General features: G+C 37.6%; 2 protein-coding genes across 3 annotated transcripts; one reads left to right on the forward strand and one right to left on the reverse strand.

The window, feature by feature from the left end:
• The first annotated feature begins 235 nt into the window (after nt 1-235).
• On the forward strand, nt 236-11929 carry polr1b (RNA polymerase I subunit B). Of its 2 annotated transcripts, XM_082154320.1 has the most exons (15): nt 237-463; nt 557-724; nt 3018-3164; nt 3257-3389; nt 3475-3611; nt 4304-4527; nt 4796-4967; nt 5693-5861; nt 5978-6259; nt 7223-7356; nt 7456-7626; nt 8499-8655; nt 8790-8986; nt 9069-9319; nt 10652-11929. In XM_082154320.1, the coding sequence occupies exons 1-15, from the start codon at nt 293-295 to the stop codon at nt 11532-11534; spliced, it is 3396 nt and encodes a 1131-aa protein (XP_082010446.1). In that variant the 5' UTR covers nt 237-292; the 3' UTR covers nt 11535-11929. The 2 variants fall into 2 exon arrangements, with proteins under 2 accessions (XP_082010445.1, XP_082010446.1); XM_082154319.1 differs by having other exon boundaries at nt 236-463; nt 7223-7626.
• A 1565-nt stretch (nt 11930-13494) lies between these two features.
• Nucleotides 13495-18029, reverse strand: nanp (N-acetylneuraminic acid phosphatase). Its single transcript, XM_082154321.1, has 2 exons — nt 17865-18029; nt 13495-15056 (listed from the first exon to the last, which is right to left on the reverse strand). Exons 1-2 carry the CDS (start codon nt 17964-17966, stop codon nt 14412-14414), a joined length of 747 nt encoding a protein of 248 aa, XP_082010447.1. The 5' UTR covers nt 17967-18029; the 3' UTR covers nt 13495-14411.
• Between the last annotated feature and the right edge of the window lie 234 nt (nt 18030-18263).

Raw genomic sequence — 18263 nt, forward strand, 5'->3', positions numbered from 1 at the left:
TTTGATAGTGTGTACTGCATTTGAAAGAGAAGGAATTAATTTTAAGGAAGAATTGCATTATGTAGGATATCGAGAATTCACAATAAGTAATATCCTAAATCATGGTCCAAATGCGGGAAAACAAATGAATGCAATCGTGAGATTTATTAGGATCCGAGGGTTAAAATCATAGACTGTAAAGGTTAAAATAGCATATCGGTAGAATACTCTTATTTTGAAGTTGTGTAGCAGGAAGTTATGCGCTCTACTGCCGTAATCACGTTGACAAACACACACGTGTGTGCGCAGCAATATGGATCTCTCCAAGTGGTGTAATCTAAAGTCCGAACCGAGTTTAAAGAATTTGACAGAGAATTTCGGTGTTCCGAAAGACAAACAGCACGTTCCCGTGCAGGAGCTGGTGAAGGCGCACATTGAGTCATTTGATCAGGCAGTTACTGATGGATTATGTCGGGTTGTGGAGGTGAGGTGCAGACACATGCTTTGCTCATGCATATTCTCTGTAGACACTAACATGCAAGTGCTGGCTATACAGGTAAAATATGTTTGTGTTTAGGCCATTCCTCCTTTGGAGTTCTTGTACAAGGGAAACAGAGTCAGCCTGTCTTTTGTGGAGGCCATCATTCACACGCCAGCGGTTCCTAAAGGAGGAATCAGCCGAGATCTGCGGATGTTCCCTGCCGAGTGCAGAGGCAGGCGCTGTACATACAGGGGGAAGCTAGTGGTAAGCCTGAGGATTTAATATGTGTATAACAATATATCGTGTCACAATACATCATAATGCAACCATATGTGTATAGTATAGAAACATTTGTTTTCAGAGTTTTAGTGTCAGTAACGTTAGTACATTAAACTAATATATAAATAAGGTTGAATATAATGTAGAATAATGCAACAATGGGAGAATATTTGTGGGTCCTGATAATGCCAAATGTCTTATGTTACCAGTAAAAAGTGGCCTACATTATTTTAAATATATCTAGTCAGTGACAGAGTGTAAGCATATTCGTCTAAAATAATTCTGTATTTTCAGCTTCAGAATCATGAATATTTTTATTCTGGTGTCACCATTGTCCTGTGCATTTTGTTACCAACATCAAGTCCAAACCTATTCATTTACACTCACAATGTAATATCAAATATAGCATTTTAATGAACAGTAAATTTTTTGTTAACCTTTTATCATATGTCTTGGAGTATCGCATTAATATCATTCAGTATGATCAGTATCTTGAATCGATCGTGACATGAGGGTATCGATACACCCATAATATATAAAAATAGAATAGAAATAGAAATTGCAGATACATTTTAAAATAACACCACATATGTAATATTTACACCATAGACTTACAACAAAGTCGACTATAAGTCATTCTATGGTCATTCCCTCTATGCTGTCTATCATTTTCCCATACCTGGCAAGAGTGCTAAAATTATATGATAATGAATGTCCTAAATCAAATTCTATGATTTTGAATAACAATAGAACATTTCTGGTTGTATATTGTCTGTGGAGTCACTATGGAGTCATGTGGTGTTACCATGAAATCCAGTAACACCACAGACAAATTATCACAAGTCTAGACTTGGAGGCTGTCATCGTGATGGTTTCAACGTCTGGGGATATTTTAGAAATATTGTGATGTGACATGAATGCCAAATATGGTAACCCATACTTTTAATTTGTCCTGTCTGTGTATATTAGTTATCAGTGTGACACACAAAATTGTCAGAAATGTTGCAAAATTCATGAAAATGAATTAGAGAATCAACTCACCATGAACTCTTTTAAGCAATGACCTTTACAACACAGAAAGTAGTCCAAATACATTTCCCGCTTTTCTTGGGTATTATTCATTTCTGCAACACCAAAGATCCCAGACAGCAACATAGTGTCGGCCCACATCTGGTATGTGTGGAATCCACATGTACCAAATGTGGGCCGGATCTGGGCCGACACTGTTGCTGTCTGGGTTGTGAAGTTGAGGGACACAAGTTTTTCTTAAAATATAACAAATCTAAATCACAATATAATAATATGCAGATTTCTCCTTAACTCGATTAAATATGCATTAGTTTTCAAATATGCAAATAGTTTTCACCCTACAGAATATAAATATGTAAACATTTTATGATTTATTAGTTTTTTATAGTTTATTTTCACTTTTGCAAATTAGGGGAACCATTTGCCACCACAATTGAAGAATCAACCCTCTACAATGCGAGTAAATATGCGCATATGTGACTAAATTTTCATGCTAGGTGACTAAATAATGTCGCCTAGTTAGTGTTTGAGTTAGACGCTAAGTGCGGTATAAGTTTAGCACAGATGTATTTTCACTCACCTTGAACACTGACTGAGTGCTTGAGAATTTTGCTCTCCATCAAGCGCACGATTTAAATTCAACTCAATGGATGTGCAGAGTATTTGAGGTACCATAAACTGTTGTGAATGTGCAATGCTTAGCTGTTTCTCTCACACGCGTGCGCATGAGAGAGTATGTGGTTTCGACATTTGGGTCATTATTCAACCCTCTATGCACACCGTGGCAATAGAATCACCATTGGCTAGTAATGTGTTGGTTTACTAGCCTATATATATATATATATGAATAATTCCACCAAAACAGCTTATCTTTGTAAAAGGGCACATCTTTTTACATTAAGATACATTCATATTTTATATGTTCTGAAAGTACTTATTTACATCAGTCAATCAAGCATTTTTTTTATTATAGAACATAAGTTATTAGAACTAAGATGTGGTAACCATTATGAATGCATATTTGTCATTTTAACAGAACTTAGGCCTGGGTGTGGTGCTTGAGACATTGTTGGTCAGTGTTTCTGTTAGAAAACAAAATCAATAATATTGATAAGAATAATACTAATGCTACTAATAACAGTATAAAATGCATAAGGATTGATGAGCTTCTGCATTTATGAATATTAATCACATTATCTGCATTCACCCTCATTTGCTGAAATCTAATCAGTGTTTTGTGTTTTCACAGGCTGACGTGAGCTGGTCTATTGATGGCGTTCCCAAAGGAATCATCAAACAGTCTATGGGACAGGTGCCGATCATGGTCAAATCGAAACTCTGCAACCTCCATGGTCTCTCACCCAAAGAACTCATCGAGCATCACGAAGAAGCTGAGGTATAAATCACACGTCACAGAACTGCATGTAACGCCACCATCATACTGTTGTCTTTTGGATAAAATAACACTTAGTCTTGTTTTACCGGTAGGAAATGGGTGGTTATTTTGTGGTGAATGGCATAGAGAAGGTGATTCGTCTTCTGATCATGCCGAGGAGGAACTATCCCATCGCTATATCAAGACCAAAGTTTAAGACCAGAGGACAGGGCTACACTCAGTACGGTGAGTGCTGCATCTTGTCCAGAATGAATAATTGAAATAGGATTTATTATATACACAGATTGACTTCAGTATTAACTGTGTGCAGGTATTTCAATGCACTGTGTAAAGGATGAACACACAGCCATTAATATGAATCTACACTACCTGGAAAATGGAACAGTAATGGTGAATTTCATTTACCAGAAAGAGCTGTTCTTTCTTCCCTTGGGCTTTGCGCTGAAGGTAAAAGAAAATAGTTTCTATTTTATTTTATTTTTAATCATCCAAAAGGTCTTTCTTTTGTGATAATGACTAGTTGACATTGCCCTACTTAAGTTATTACCATGTTTATTTTAGTATTATATGACCCGATTTCACTGACAGGGCTTGGATTAAGCCAGGATAAGGCCTTAGGTAAATTAGGGCATTTAAGTAACTTTTATAAACGTGCCTTAAAAAAAAAAAACATTACTGGTCATACAGAAGTCATATTTAAATAAAGACGTCACACTCTGCAGCATATTTAAATGATAATAATTCCAAAAATGCAAAATAACAAAAAGAATCTATTCCACAGTTCTACGAAGTTTGTACGCCATGATGTACCGATCTTCTGTTGGTCGCATCTACTCTTTACGTGATACAAATTTGCAGTTCAAAACTTTGAAACGCTGCAACAAAAAAAACCCTTGTCTTTGCATGAGCTTGTGTTTCTGTTCTTCATATCCGCATGCATATACATGTCAGTCACTGGAACAAAAAGTATAGTGGTTCTGCTGCTTTACAAGGTTTAGAAGTCATTATACAAACATATTTGACCAACTCGACTGACCAATCAGAGTCAGATTTTCCAGAGAGTGGTGTAATATGTAGGGACTGGTGCATAATCACTTTTGAATTTAATGTTTCAAATGCCTTTTCTTTCTCCCCAAAAGGCTCTAGTGGATTTCTCAGATTTCCAGATCTACCAGGAGCTGATTAAAGGTCGAGAGGAGAACTCTTTCTTTAAGAGCTGTATCTCAGAAATTCTGCGTATGGTTATGGACCAGGGCTGCACAACGAAAGCCAAGGTGCTCAGTTACCTGGGCGAGCGTTTCCGGGTCAAACTCGACCTCCCAGAGTGGTTCACTCACGAGCAGTGTGCTCAGTTCCTGTTAGAGTAAGTCCTAGGTTTTACAGAACCTACACTGTTTTTTTGTTGTTTTTTGCTGTTTTGTTGATGTATATGGGCTGGGTGATTGTTAAATAATATTTTTGACTTTAATAATATCAGTTTTTACCAATTTTTTCTGTGTTTTTAATGTGAGATCTATTGGAAGTAGAGCTGCATGATATGGCAAAAAATTATAATTGCATTTCAATATTTATACACATCAACAAATTCCATCAAATGTGGCATGTTTACAGTGTTATTCTTCTGTTTGCAGTGAATGTCTGTGTATTCACCTAAAGTCAAATGTGGAGAAGTTCTACGTGTTGTGCATGATGACACGGAAGCTCTTCAGCTTTGCCAAACAGGAGTGTATGGAGGAGAACCCTGACAGTCTGATGTTCCAGGAAGTTCTCACACCAGGCCAGCTCTACCTCATGTTCTTGAAAGTAAGATCACCTTTATCATCTGTTCACATGTCTTTCTTGCACACTCATGTCAATGCTCCTTTCATAAACGCTACCATTCAAATGTTTGGGGTTGGTGAGATTTTTTAAAATGCTTTTGACTATGCTCAAGGCTTCATTTATTTGATCAAGAAATATTGTTACAATTTAAAATAACTATTTTGAAAATGTATTTTATTCATGTAATGGCAAAGCTGAATTTTCAGCACCATTACTCCAGTCTTCAGTGTCACATGATCCTTCTGAAATCAGTCTAATACACTGATTTGGTGCTCAAGAAACATTTATTATCATCAATGTTAAAAACAGTTGTGATGCGTAATATTTTTGTGGAAACGGATGCATTTTTTTCCAGGATTCTTTGTTGAAAGTTTGAAAGAACAGCATTTATTTCAAATAGAAACCTTTTGTAACATTATAAATGTCCTTATAAATGTGACATTCTAACGCTGACTCCGCATGTTCAATCGGCGAAAACAAGCTCCGACAGATGCCAGCAAACTGATCCGACAAAACCAGTGTCTATTGCCGTCTGTCATGTGGTGTGAATTTGGCCTTTACTGAATAAAAGCCTTCACCCCCTCCCAAAAAAAAAAAAAACTACCAACCCCAAACTTTTAAACAGCAGTATAGCTGCAAGTGCAAAATGCAGCACATTACCAAAAATGTATATAATAATTCCCAAAGTTGTTCTGATTGTTCCTTAGGAGAAAATGGCAGGCTGGCTGGTGTCATTTAAAAGGGTCTTGGAAAAGAAAAGTGAAAGACTAGGAGAGCTGACCACAAATGGTTTAACCAAAATCTTCAACATGGCTACAGATCTCACCAGTGCCTTTGAGTATATGTTAGCCACAGGAAACCTCCAGTCCAAGACAGGTATGAAACTGGTATTGTAACTTGCCACATTAATACAGAATGAAGTCACAGAACTGATGTGCGGTCACAGGCTTTCCATGTGCATCAATAGATAACATTTGTCTTTTTAACCCCAGGTCTGGGCATGTTGCAGAACACCGGACTGTGTGTCGTGGCGGATAAGCTGAACTACATCCGTTACCTGTCTCATTTTCGCTGCGTGCACAGAGGAGCCGCCTTCGCTAAGATGAGGACCACAAGTGTGCGGAAGTTGCTGCCAGAGTCTTGGGGTTTCCTGTGTCCGGTACACACTCCTGACGGAGAACCGTGCGGCCTCATGAACCACCTGACAGCCCAATGTGAGATTGTGGCACAGGTGCATCCCACAACCACCCTGCCTGCCCTGCTCTGCTCTCTGGGTAAATAACATCTTATCATTGTTAAACAAGATCATCAGTTGGCTCTAGCAAAATGTCTATAATTAGGGCTGGCGGGCTGCATGGTTAGTCGAAATAAAACCAAAATCTCAATATAGTTGGTGCAATTATCAATTAGCAAAGACTGTGATTTAATTAAATGCGCTGCATGTTTCAGAGTGAAGCATAGCACTGTTTTTACAAGCGAGCAGCTCATAATCCAGTATTTTTAGTGTCTCAGAGTGGCTCTGTACACAGTAAATGCTGCTCTGCACAAAATAATATCTGCATCTGCTCTGAGTTTTGGTCATGCATAACATGCAATTTGGAACACATGTACCAACCATCTTCACAAAGAACTTCTAAACTTTGTCAACAAAAGAGAAGCTTTAGGGTCTCCCTGCACTTTGCAAAAAAAACTAAAATCTCTATGGTTTAAAGTCTGAACATAAATAAATTAAGACCATATTTAATGTATTGTAATTTTAGTTACAATACAGTACTACAAAATAAAATTATGCTTATTTTTTTTACAGTAAATTATTTCTTATTTTGTAAGAATCGTTGTTAAAAAAATAGATATACATATATACACACACACTGTTTTATATATATATATATATATATATATATATATATATATATATATATATCATTTGTTAACAAACAAGTATTCATTACTTCAATGAGCTCATTGTTTCTGCCTTAAATGATTACATTGTTTAAATTAATAATTGTTTTGCTAACTGTGATTTTTGTATATGGACATTTCTGAAATGCATAACTTAGACAGTCACTTCTGATAACAGATCACTCTAAATTGTAATGCTGACTGTAAAGCCGCTTTGAAATGATGTGTATTATGAAAAGCGATTAACAAATAAATGTGAAGTGAATTGAATTGAATATCCAATTCAATAGGATATTAATTGTCTATTCACTTAAAACTATTTTATCTATCACCAGGTGTGACTGCTGTAGACGGTAGCCCCAGTCAGCCTTATTCAGACTGTTATCCTGTCATTCTGGACGGGGCCATGATTGGCTGGGTGGAAAAAGAAGTGGCGCCCTCAGTCGTCGAGTCTCTCCGCAGATTTAAGGTGGGAAATGATTTAGTTTCTTTATGTAGTTTTCTTATCCTTGATCAAGTTATGTTGAGGGTTTTATCATATAAATTTGAACATTTGTGTCATCTGCAGGTCCTCAGAGAGAAAAAAGTGCCACCCTGGACTGAGATTATTCTGGTTCCTCAGACGGGTAAAGCCAGTTTGTACCCAGGCCTCCATCTGTTCACCACACCCTGTCGCATGGTGCGGCCTGTCCGAAACCTTGGCCTGGGCAAACAGGAGCTTATTGGCACCTTTGAACAGGTGAGAAAGTTGTTGTAGAAAAGTTGTTGAAACTCAAGTACCACTGATAATCAGTGGAAACCTATTTGGTTGGCTTGACAAGCTTGCAGAAGTCCTATATACTTCCTTTGAACATTTCTGTTTTTTTTTTTTTTTTTTTTTTTTACTTGGCACATACCTTCAGCCTGTTCTGATTTAGCATGTCCCCAAATAAATAAAAAATTGTGCTTGAATTGCCAAAGTTGAAAATTGACAAGGCTTAAAAACGTGCAAATGATAAACTTTCATGATGATGCAGCACTTGCCCAATCGGGACAGTGACAGTTCTGTCAACTCTTGGCCATCGGGCAGTCCTTAATATCGAGACCTGCATTTAGATCTAGCGTGTGAGTTGTTCACGTGTAAGCCTCTTTCTTTCTCTCACAGTGAGTGTGAGAGAAAGCGACAGAGGGCGCTCTCAACCAAGCAAAGTAAAGCTCAGCAGGCAATGACATTATATCTGCGTTAAACTTATTTTTTGCCTCTAACTCAAACATAGATGACTGAAATCGTGCAATTTACTAGCCATTGGCTAATTGAAGAAATTTTTTTGTCATCTAGCATGAAATTTGGTCGCCTATGCAAGTGATTTACTCGCATTGTAAAGGGTCGTTGTAGTTCTTTCCCTCACTAAAGCAGTTAAGAACACAGTCTTTCACCTTTGTCTTTTTGTCCAATTTTGAATGACTTTTTATCTTCAAATCAACGTTTGTAATGTTGTGATTTACCTCGTAGCTGGTCGGTTTGTTTTTTCGCTGATAACTCTCACAAAGACTCTTTTAAAATCCCCTTGGGAAAAATACTTCTGGAACCAAAGCGGTCTGGCAGTGTTCATCACTCATTACTGTTTTCAGGCGTACCTGAATGTGGGCATCTTTGAGGAAGAGTTAGAGGAGGGGGTGACCACACATCAAGAGCTGTTTCCTCACAGCATGTTGAGCGTGGTTGCAGAATTCATCCCGTACTCTGATCACAACCAGAGCCCCAGAAACATGTACCAGTGCCAGATGAGTAAGACTTCCTCACTTCCTTTGTGTTTTTGATTGATTATATCTAAATAACTACTTTCTGTCATAACATGTCTACAAATATCATAAAACAAATGAACTATGTGCTGCAACTTGCTTGACATCATCCTGTCTTAGGTAAACAGACCATGGGCTTCCCACTGCATGCGTACCAGGAACGATCCGACAATAAACTGTACCGTCTGCAGACCCCCCAGAGTCCTCTGGTCAGACCCGCGATGTACGACCACTACAACATGGACAATTACCCTATTGGCACAAACGCAATAGTGGCTGTCATTTCTTACTCTGGCTACGATATGGAAGATGCTATGGTAAGCATAGTTTCCCATTAGTACATTCCGAAACGTTCTTTTGCATTTGTTAATATTGTTCATCCTTTTTAACTTTCTCCAGATTGTCAATAAGTCCTCATGGGAGCGTGGCTTCGCTCATGGTTTTGTTTATAAGACCGATGTCATAGATCTGAACAAAAAGGTCAAAGGTGAAGACAGCATCGTGTTTGGGGTAAAGCCAGGTGACACCGAAGTACTGGGCAAACTGGATGCAGATGGATTGCCATTTATTGGCTCCGTGCTGAAGTATGGAGACCCTTACTACAGCTACATCAATCTCAATACCGGCCAGAGTCGTGTGGTCTTTTTCAAGTAAGACATCACTTTAGATACTTGCTTTAGTCAAAAAATTGCCTTTTAATGGAGTCATCATAAAAACAATATTAAAATAACACTGAAATAGAGTAAAATTAATGACTATTATAGTATTTATTAATATTTTAAATATAGCATTTATACTTTACAGTTTTCATTTAAATGTTTTGGTTTTTAGTCATTTTATTATGTGCTTTTGTCATTTTTATTAGTATATATATATATATATATATATTTATTTATATTTAATTAGCTGTAATTTATATTTCAGTTTTAGTAATTTAGTACTTCAACTTAATTATTTTATATCAGTTAGTTTTTTGCTAAAAAATAAAAAAGGTTAAAAAAAGTGTAACAATAACAACACTTCTCTGTGACAGAAATACTATTAGTCGACAAAGTGCAAAAAAAAAAAATTTATTTAAACATTTTTATATTTGCAATTGAGGAATGCTTAAAGGGATACTTCAACGATTAGCATTAAGCTTTGTTTCAGTAGAATCCCGGTAGTATATTCGAATGACCATGCTTCCCTCCCTCATGTCCCCCTGAGACGAGAGATTTCTGTATTGTGTGTCTGGAAAAAAACCTCAGATGACGTAAAAATCGTCATTTTGCATCATTGGAGGCTTTTTTGCCCAGAGGCTAGAGACTACAGCCAGTAGGAGCTAGTTCCGCATGTTTTCAACCCGCCCATAGGAGTCAACTTGTATCATTTCTTCCGATACTGCCCTCTGTAACCGGTAGGCGTGGCTTGGGAGTGGCCTCATAGGGCTGCGAAGCAAGTGCATTCTGGGAGTTGTTGTCTTTCATCTACATGAGCCAAAAATAAATTTTCTGGCTTTTCTGAGTCTAGAAGGCACCAACTTCTAAAATAATTTCACATTTCTACTACATAAATGACCCAATTTAAATAAATTCATCTTTCCAGCAGTGAAATATCCCTTGAAGTTGGTCATATTCATAAAAAAAAAACATCATTCACAAAATAATCTGTCACACAAAAACATTCACACAAAAAAAAACTACTTTCTAGTTTATTCTTCAGGAAAACTAATATTTTTGTCTTGTTGACAAGATTAACACTGCTTTACTGACATCTACTCAAATTTTACTGAGGAAATGTTACAAACTTTTAATTATATTATATATCTTGATCTTGTGTTTACCACCGACCTTATTTCAGGCATTTAATCAAAAACCCATTGACTTCAGGACAAATGAACCTGAAGTACTCAAATATTAACCTAATTTCTGGGTTTTGGCCTACAAAAATACATCTTCCCTGCAGCATTGATTATTGATTTCTGAACACCTGTTTCTTCTCAGGTACCAGGAGAGCAGCATAGTGGACAATATCAAGGTGTGCAGCAATGACACCGGCACTGGCCGTTTCAAGTACATTTGCATCACAAACCGCATTCCCAGGAACCCCACCATTGGTGACAAGTTCGCCAGCAGACACGGTCAGAAAGGAATCCTGAGCCGCCTGTGGCCCGCAGAGGACATGCCCTTCACCGAGAGCGGCATGAGCCCGGACATCCTGTTCAACCCTCATGGCTTCCCCTCCAGAATGACCATCGGGATGCTTATCGAGAGCATGGCTGGGAAATCTGCGTCCCTCCACGGCCTGTCTCACGACGCCACACCCTTCAAGTTCTCAGAGGAAAGCTCTGCGTTGGAGCACTTCGGCGAGATGCTGAAAGCCGCGGGATACAACTTCTACGGAACAGAGCGGCTCTACTCCGGCATCAGCGGCTTGGAGCTCGAGGCAGACATCTTCATCGGGGTGGTTTACTACCAGCGCTTGCGTCACATGGTCTCTGACAAGTTCCAGGTGAGAACTACGGGAGCGAGAGATAAAGTGACCAATCAGCCACTGGGAGGGAGGAACGTGCAGGGAGGAATCCGGTTCGGAGAGATGGAACGGGATGCTTTGCTGGCTCACGGGACGTCGTTTCTGCTTCACGACCGGCTGTTTAACTGCTCAGATCGCTCCGTGGCGCAAGTTTGCATAGATTGCGGCAGCCTGCTGTCGCCGCTTCTGGAAAAACCACCTCCTCATTGGTCAACTACACGGCATCGGAAAACATTCTGCTTGTTGTGCAATAAGAGCGACACTATTGAGACTGTATCTGTTCCTTATGTGTTCAGATATTTCTTAGCAGAGCTTGCAGCAATGAACATTAAAGTCAAATTAGAAGTCAAGTAAAATTAATGGACTGTATTCAGTTTCTTTGCATACGTGGAAAATAAAGTGCCTGACAGTATAATGTGAAGAAAAAGGGTAACATGCTTTATTCGCTTGAGTGTTTGTCTCATTTGTATAATGAAATGCGTCTGCATCAGTGGTCATCAGCAACATTTCCGTATCAATAGCAATTAGCACCAATGTGGACTGTTTTCATATCAATACCAATTAGCACTTATGTGGACTATATTCATTTTTCAAGGTCATGCATATGAATTGGAGTTCATTTGGTTCTACTCAATTTTTTGTACTTTTGAGGAAGCATCAACCCACCCCCATTAATTGTTCGTAATTACTAATAATTCTATTTAGTAACATTTTAATTATTTCATTAAAGTACCATTTATTACAATGAATGTCTCTGAATAATTACACTGATTTAAGTCTTGCAAGCTTTAATTACCTTATGGGTTTGAAACTGATTCTCTCTTTTTGACCAATTTGTAAAAAATAAATAAAAAAATCACAACTGAGTAATTTGTTAGTAAAGCAGACTAAACTACATGGTTGAGGTACGCAGTTGTGATAGAAATTCTTGATCATGAAGTAAGGATGTGTTATATCTCCAATGTTTATGCCCAGAGGGAACAGAAAATGGGAGAAAAGATAAAGTTTCTGGGGAGTGGTCTGAAAGAAGAAGAGGTAATGTATCCCCATTTATTGATAATGCTGATATAAGGGATACAGCAGGTGATATGTGCATATAATGAATGCGTGAATAGGATTTGTGGCGAGCTGAAAAGAATGTGGTCTTTGGCACTGTCATTCCTCAATCGCCATATATCACACACGTTGACCTGTTTTATAAAATCATTAAACAACTTCGAAGAGGCTAAATCAGTGAGATATTTGAGACCTATCGACTGCGTAATGCACAGCATTGAAGTCAACGCCCATCACAAGATACTCATTAAAACTTGGTATCATACGAACAAGCAGTTGATAGAGCATTACTACAGCACTATTGTTTTCATTAGGGGCATATATTGAGACAAAAGCACATTTAATATTGGACCATGTACCGAGGACACAAGTAATGCGAACATCTGCATTACTCTTAGAACAATGTATGGGAATGGGAAGGCGCCAACACCAATATCAGAACCCCCTTAGTTTTCTGCCAGAAGATAGTTATTTTAGTTTATAAAGTTTTAATAAAGATATTTTTTCTCATAAAAACCCATTGCTTTTCTTCAGAAGGCCTTTATTAACCCCCTGGAGTCGTATGGATTACTTTTATAATGGATGGATGCACTTTTTGGACTTCAAAATCAGGACAGCCATTCACTACTACTATAAAGCTTGGAAGAGCAATGATATTTTTTTTAATATAACTCTTTTTGTGTTCATCTGAAAGAAGATAGTCATATACACCTAGGATGTCTTGAGGGGATAATTTTAATTTTAGGGTAAACTATCCCTTTAAGGTCAGGAATTGGATACTTATAAAATTCAGATTCCTCTTATTGATTCCTTTGTGTGCATTTTAATATGACTTTAAACCATTCAAGTGCAAGAAGATCCGCACACTGTTTTCTGTGCTGCACATACATCCAAAGCGTGTGCACACATAGTTATTTTTTTAACCATTCAAGTGCAAGAAGACTAGCTCTCTGTTTTCTGTGCTGAGCGCACATCCAAAGCACGCACAAAGAAAGCCGCCTCTCATACTGAATAGTGCGCAATACTGAACTGAAAGTACTGAAAGTTCTCTTCTGCGTCTTTTTGCACTTAAACGGACAAATACACACAAAAATGTCAAAATAATCTCGTAAACACATGCGGTTACGTCTTAAGATAATGTAAACGGTTCACAAAGAAAACGCGTAACGGTATATTAAATCCCTGCAGGTCTTAAAGTGATAGAAGCCTAAAATTCTTGCTGCCATCTCTATAATAATGTTAATCAAACAACAAAAGATAAAGAGAATATGTATATTTTATTTATAAAGTGCAGTGTTATTTTGATATTTGATTACAGTTTTTGTACCTGAAAATCTTAAAACACTTTAGTTCAATCGAATCTCAGTTCAGTTGTATTTATTTGTGTGTTTTTAATTACTGAGTGTGTACTTGAAAATTATATTAGTTAGGCTAGTTGTTTTTCCATACAATTAAATGTTTTGCAATAAGACTAAAAATAAATGTGAATTATTTTTTTTATTTTTTTACCTTATTGGAATCGAAATTAGGAATCGATAAGAATAGGGAAGGGGAATCACTAAAATTCAAACAATACCCAACCCTAATTAGAGAGGCAGAACAACATCTAGTGGCGGATTTATCACCAGTGCTTTCTCCATCCGCTCGCATGATTACTGAACACATACCTAAAGACGATACATCACCCATGATTAATTTATTCCACAACTTAAATTGTCCAGTGAGGTTACAGAGAGAAAGGTGTGCCATGTTAGACTTAACATAATATATATACGATACTAAATTCTGACATCAAGCAAGTACAGTTAAGCTTCTGTTTATGTTCGCTGATAAAGCCTAAATTAAATTTGTTTATCATATAAAACGGTCATATCTCTTCAGAAGACTTGGATAAAACCGCTTTCTTTTATGAATCTCTTAATTAACATTTTGAAACGTCAGAGTTTTAGGTGAATAGACTTTCAATGGAGAGACAGACATCTCTCAGACTTCATTAAAAATTATCTTAATTTGTGTTCCAAAGATGAATGAAAGTCTTATGGGATTGGAATTTTATGAGAGTGAGTAATTGATGACAGGATTTTAATTTTGGAGTGAACTATCCCTTAAAATCTTTTTACCTGACATGAGTCATCACATTTTTCAAGTACATCTTTAGATCTACATTTGTAGACATCATTTCAACATCAGTTCAGCTAGAACATCATTCAGATTCAGTACACTAGGTATAGTGTAGTCTGGAGTCACAGAGCCCTGCGGGAGAGATTTACAGTCACTGTTTATCCATACGGTTGCTCGCACTCCTGCATTAACGCCTCCCTGGATGTCAGTACTGAGAGAATCTCCCACCATGATGCAGTCCTGTGGCAGAACTCCCGCAGACTTGAAGCAGTGAGTGAAGATGGAGTGCGCCGGTTTCTGCTCAGGATGATCTCCTCCGACTACCACCACAGTGAAGAGACCCTCACATCTCACGGCTTCGATCTTCTCCCACTGCGTCTGAGTATCGCCGTTGGTGAGCAGAAGCAGTTTGTATTTTTTCCGCAGTTCTTCCAGGAGAGATTGAACCTCAGGAGACAGAGTCAGAGCCTGTAAACGTGTGTTCTTCCATGTGTAGTAGCAGCTGGAGGCCAGATCCGGATCCGGATCTGTGCCCTGTGTCTCCTGTAGGGCTTCATACCAGTGATGGATCCTCACACTATCTATTGTTTTTCCTTCTAATGGGTCGAACGATTCATGATGAAGCTTTCGTAAATAGCACTCACAGATGTCTCTGATGTGGCTTTCCTGCACAAGTGTCGACTTCAGCAGCTCACACACCTAAATAAAGAACACAGCGTAAATCATAAAAGTACTGTTAGGGGGTAACAGTTTAGGACCCAAGGACCAGATGTTTGAAAGAAGACAGAGTCAGAATTATAATAAACTGAAGACAAGTTTTCCTGAAGATAGTTTGCAGTTTCATCAGCAGAAGTCAGCTTCAAGACTCACAAGGGAGTTCGTAGGTCGCCCCACTTACAGTTACAAAGATCACAGCAGTTATACCCTAAAGGTCTAAGCTACGTCCTTGTTTCAGGTTGCAGTTTCTGATTGGCTAAGAAATAGATAAACATAGTCATTTTCCACACATATACAGATAGACGGAAGCATATCTCCATCGATTAGGCAGCTGACAGCTGAAGTTAGGCACGTCGTGACCTTCCAGGTCGCAGATTTGGATTGCTGGGCGCCAGCCTGTCCAGAACAACAACTCAGTCAATCTCCAATAATGCCAATGGTTCCTTAACCTGTAACCAAGAAGACTAACACACACACTGACACACAGCTTTTCCCAGGTTGGATTTGGCCAGGCTCTAACTATAAACAGGAGAGTCTTCTCAAAACATCAAGATAATGCGTTTTTTTCTCTCAAGGAGAGCTACACTTTAGTCTAACTGGAAAGTAAGGCTTTAACAAAGAAATGGTCCCTTAACCTATTGGCTTCAATGACCCCTATATGTTTTAACACGTTGAAGACCTTTCTCAAACACAAAACAAGTCCCTATTTCATTTCTGGAAGCCGGGCTAGATAAGCAAGAACTGTTACTGCATTCAGATATCAAATACAGACATTAAAGAATACAAGAAAAGAACATTTCAGTAATCACACTGGTAACTTACATAACAAAGTAAAATCCCAGAGAAGTCATTCAACTCATTTGATATTTAGAAGGAAAAATATTGATTAATACCTTGATTATAATCACTCATTACATTTACATTGAAGCAGCAGTGGATTCCAATCCACCCCCTTCAGTACAATTTGGATTTTTATTTTGTTTTTTTAATTAAAAGACTTTCATACAGTCTTAAGTGTTGAGTAAGTGTCCAAATATTTTTTGAGAACAATATCATAGAAAAATAAAGTCCATCTTTAGGTCCACATGTAGACATCATTTGAACATCTGTTCAGCTAGAACATCATTCAGATTCAGTACACAAAAATTCAGTTCACATTGAGCTGTATTTTTCAACCTGGGTTTATTATTTTTTAATCAATTGATTAGACCATATATGCAACTGCTGTTGCTTAAATATAGCCCATGCTAAAATATAGCCCATGCTATCTATTTCAGTTGCAGTAAAGCTAATAAATATATTTGTTGTTTTTTCCCCATATTCATTACTGTAATGTGTTTCGTACTAGAGTTTCTAAGCATACTCTAAATAAGCTACAGTATGTTCGAAATTCTGCAGTGAGAATTTTAACTAGGACCAAATCCTAGTTAATCATGTTAGAGCCTATGGAGACTAGAGATCATTTTACTCCCATTTTTAAATCATTGCACATTCCACCGGGTAAATTTAGAGGTGATTTTAAAGTTCTTATGCTCACACTTCACGGTCTGGCTACGGTGTATTTATCTTAGCTTTAACACCATATATCCCAAACCGAAATCTTCACTCTTCTCAGCATTGTCTTTTGGTTGTCCATCAAACACGGTAATGTTCCACGGGTGACAGAGCTTTTTCAATATTTGCTCCTAGGTTTTGATTTAGCTTCCAGTTGAAATTCAGGAAGAACAGTCTCTTAGAATTTTTAAAACATATTTGGAAAAATATTAAGTTGGCAGATTGTTCATTGTGGTAAACATAGTTGATTTCTTGTTGTTTTAACACACCTATGAAGTATTGTTGATTTATTTTGTATTGTTCCTTGTATTTCTACCTTGTAAAGCGCTTTGAGAAGCTCCTTTGTTTGGAGGCACTATAGAAAATAAAGTTATTATTTTTATCATCACCCTCAAAGTGTCCAAAAAACATTGTAATGGTACTTCGACTGATATGCTATGTAGTATATATCGGTATATCAGTGATCAAATTGAGGGGGGCTGGGGGGATCTCTCTTATAACATTGGACTGAATTTTCTGGACTGAAAATGTATCCTATATTTTTTATTCTTGATCAATAAAAAAAGCTGTTCTTTAAAGTCCCTCCGTGGTGAAAATCAAGGTTTTAATGTTGTTTATAATATGTCTATGTGGAGTTTTTAATATGATTTAATACAAACCATGTGGAAATGTATAGTCAACACCATTGCTGAGTATTTTCTCCTTAAAACTGCAGTGAATCAAAGACAGTTGAAATCGCGGGTGTTTCTGACGTCACAAGCTATGTGTGATCGTCAAGGAGTGGATCTCTGAGCTGGTGTGAGTGAGTGGAGGCGGGACTAATTATCATATTCATAAAAATGGGTAAATGAGGCAAGGGTTTAGATTTACATTCAAGGCGTGAATATATATATATTTTTTATTTTATTTTTTTTAAGGAAAAAACTTTTAATTATGTAATTGTGATGATCAAAGATGAGTTTTAAGGTATAAAATAACAGGGGGACTTTAAGCCTTTTAATAAATAGATTGCATACGATCAAATAAATATATTGTAGCCTATATTTTGTATAGAATTGCACCAAAACAAAAATCTTATGGTGGGGAACCCCATGTCAATTCAACCACTGTATACTTCAGAGTACGTCAAAGCATATGTAGGCTATGTGTCAAAAACATAGACAGACAGTACCAGAAGTATTGTCAGCTTTTCCTTAACAGCGTCAGTTTGAGCATTCTTCATATTCATGCATTTACCTTCTGAATGGCAATTCGTCCTGCTCCAGCTGTATCGACCAGCGTGTTATCCAAGTCGAATATAATCGATAAAATTCCTCGACTTTCCATCATATTACACATAAACGTCCGATATTGACTACAGTTCCGAACACGCGGAACTCCGGCTACTGACGTCAGACATGTATTGTGACAGCGCACTCACTTTGCATCATGGGAGATGCAGTTCCCGAGGAAATAAAATGCCGGTGTGGTGAAGTGTTGAGGGTGTTGAGTCCGGTTGAGTCCTCCACTGAAGTGATGAGTCCCAGCATAGGACCCCCAGTATTATGCCTGATCTAAAGCTTTTCTCGCGATTCTTATTGCAATCAATCAAACTTTTATTCACATAATAATCTTTTATTTTTATCCTGATTATTT

The sequence above is a fragment of the Leuciscus leuciscus genome (assembly GCF_965113295.1).
Source record: "Leuciscus leuciscus genome assembly, chromosome: 22".
Classification (NCBI taxonomy): Eukaryota; Metazoa; Chordata; class Actinopteri; order Cypriniformes; family Leuciscidae; genus Leuciscus; species Leuciscus leuciscus.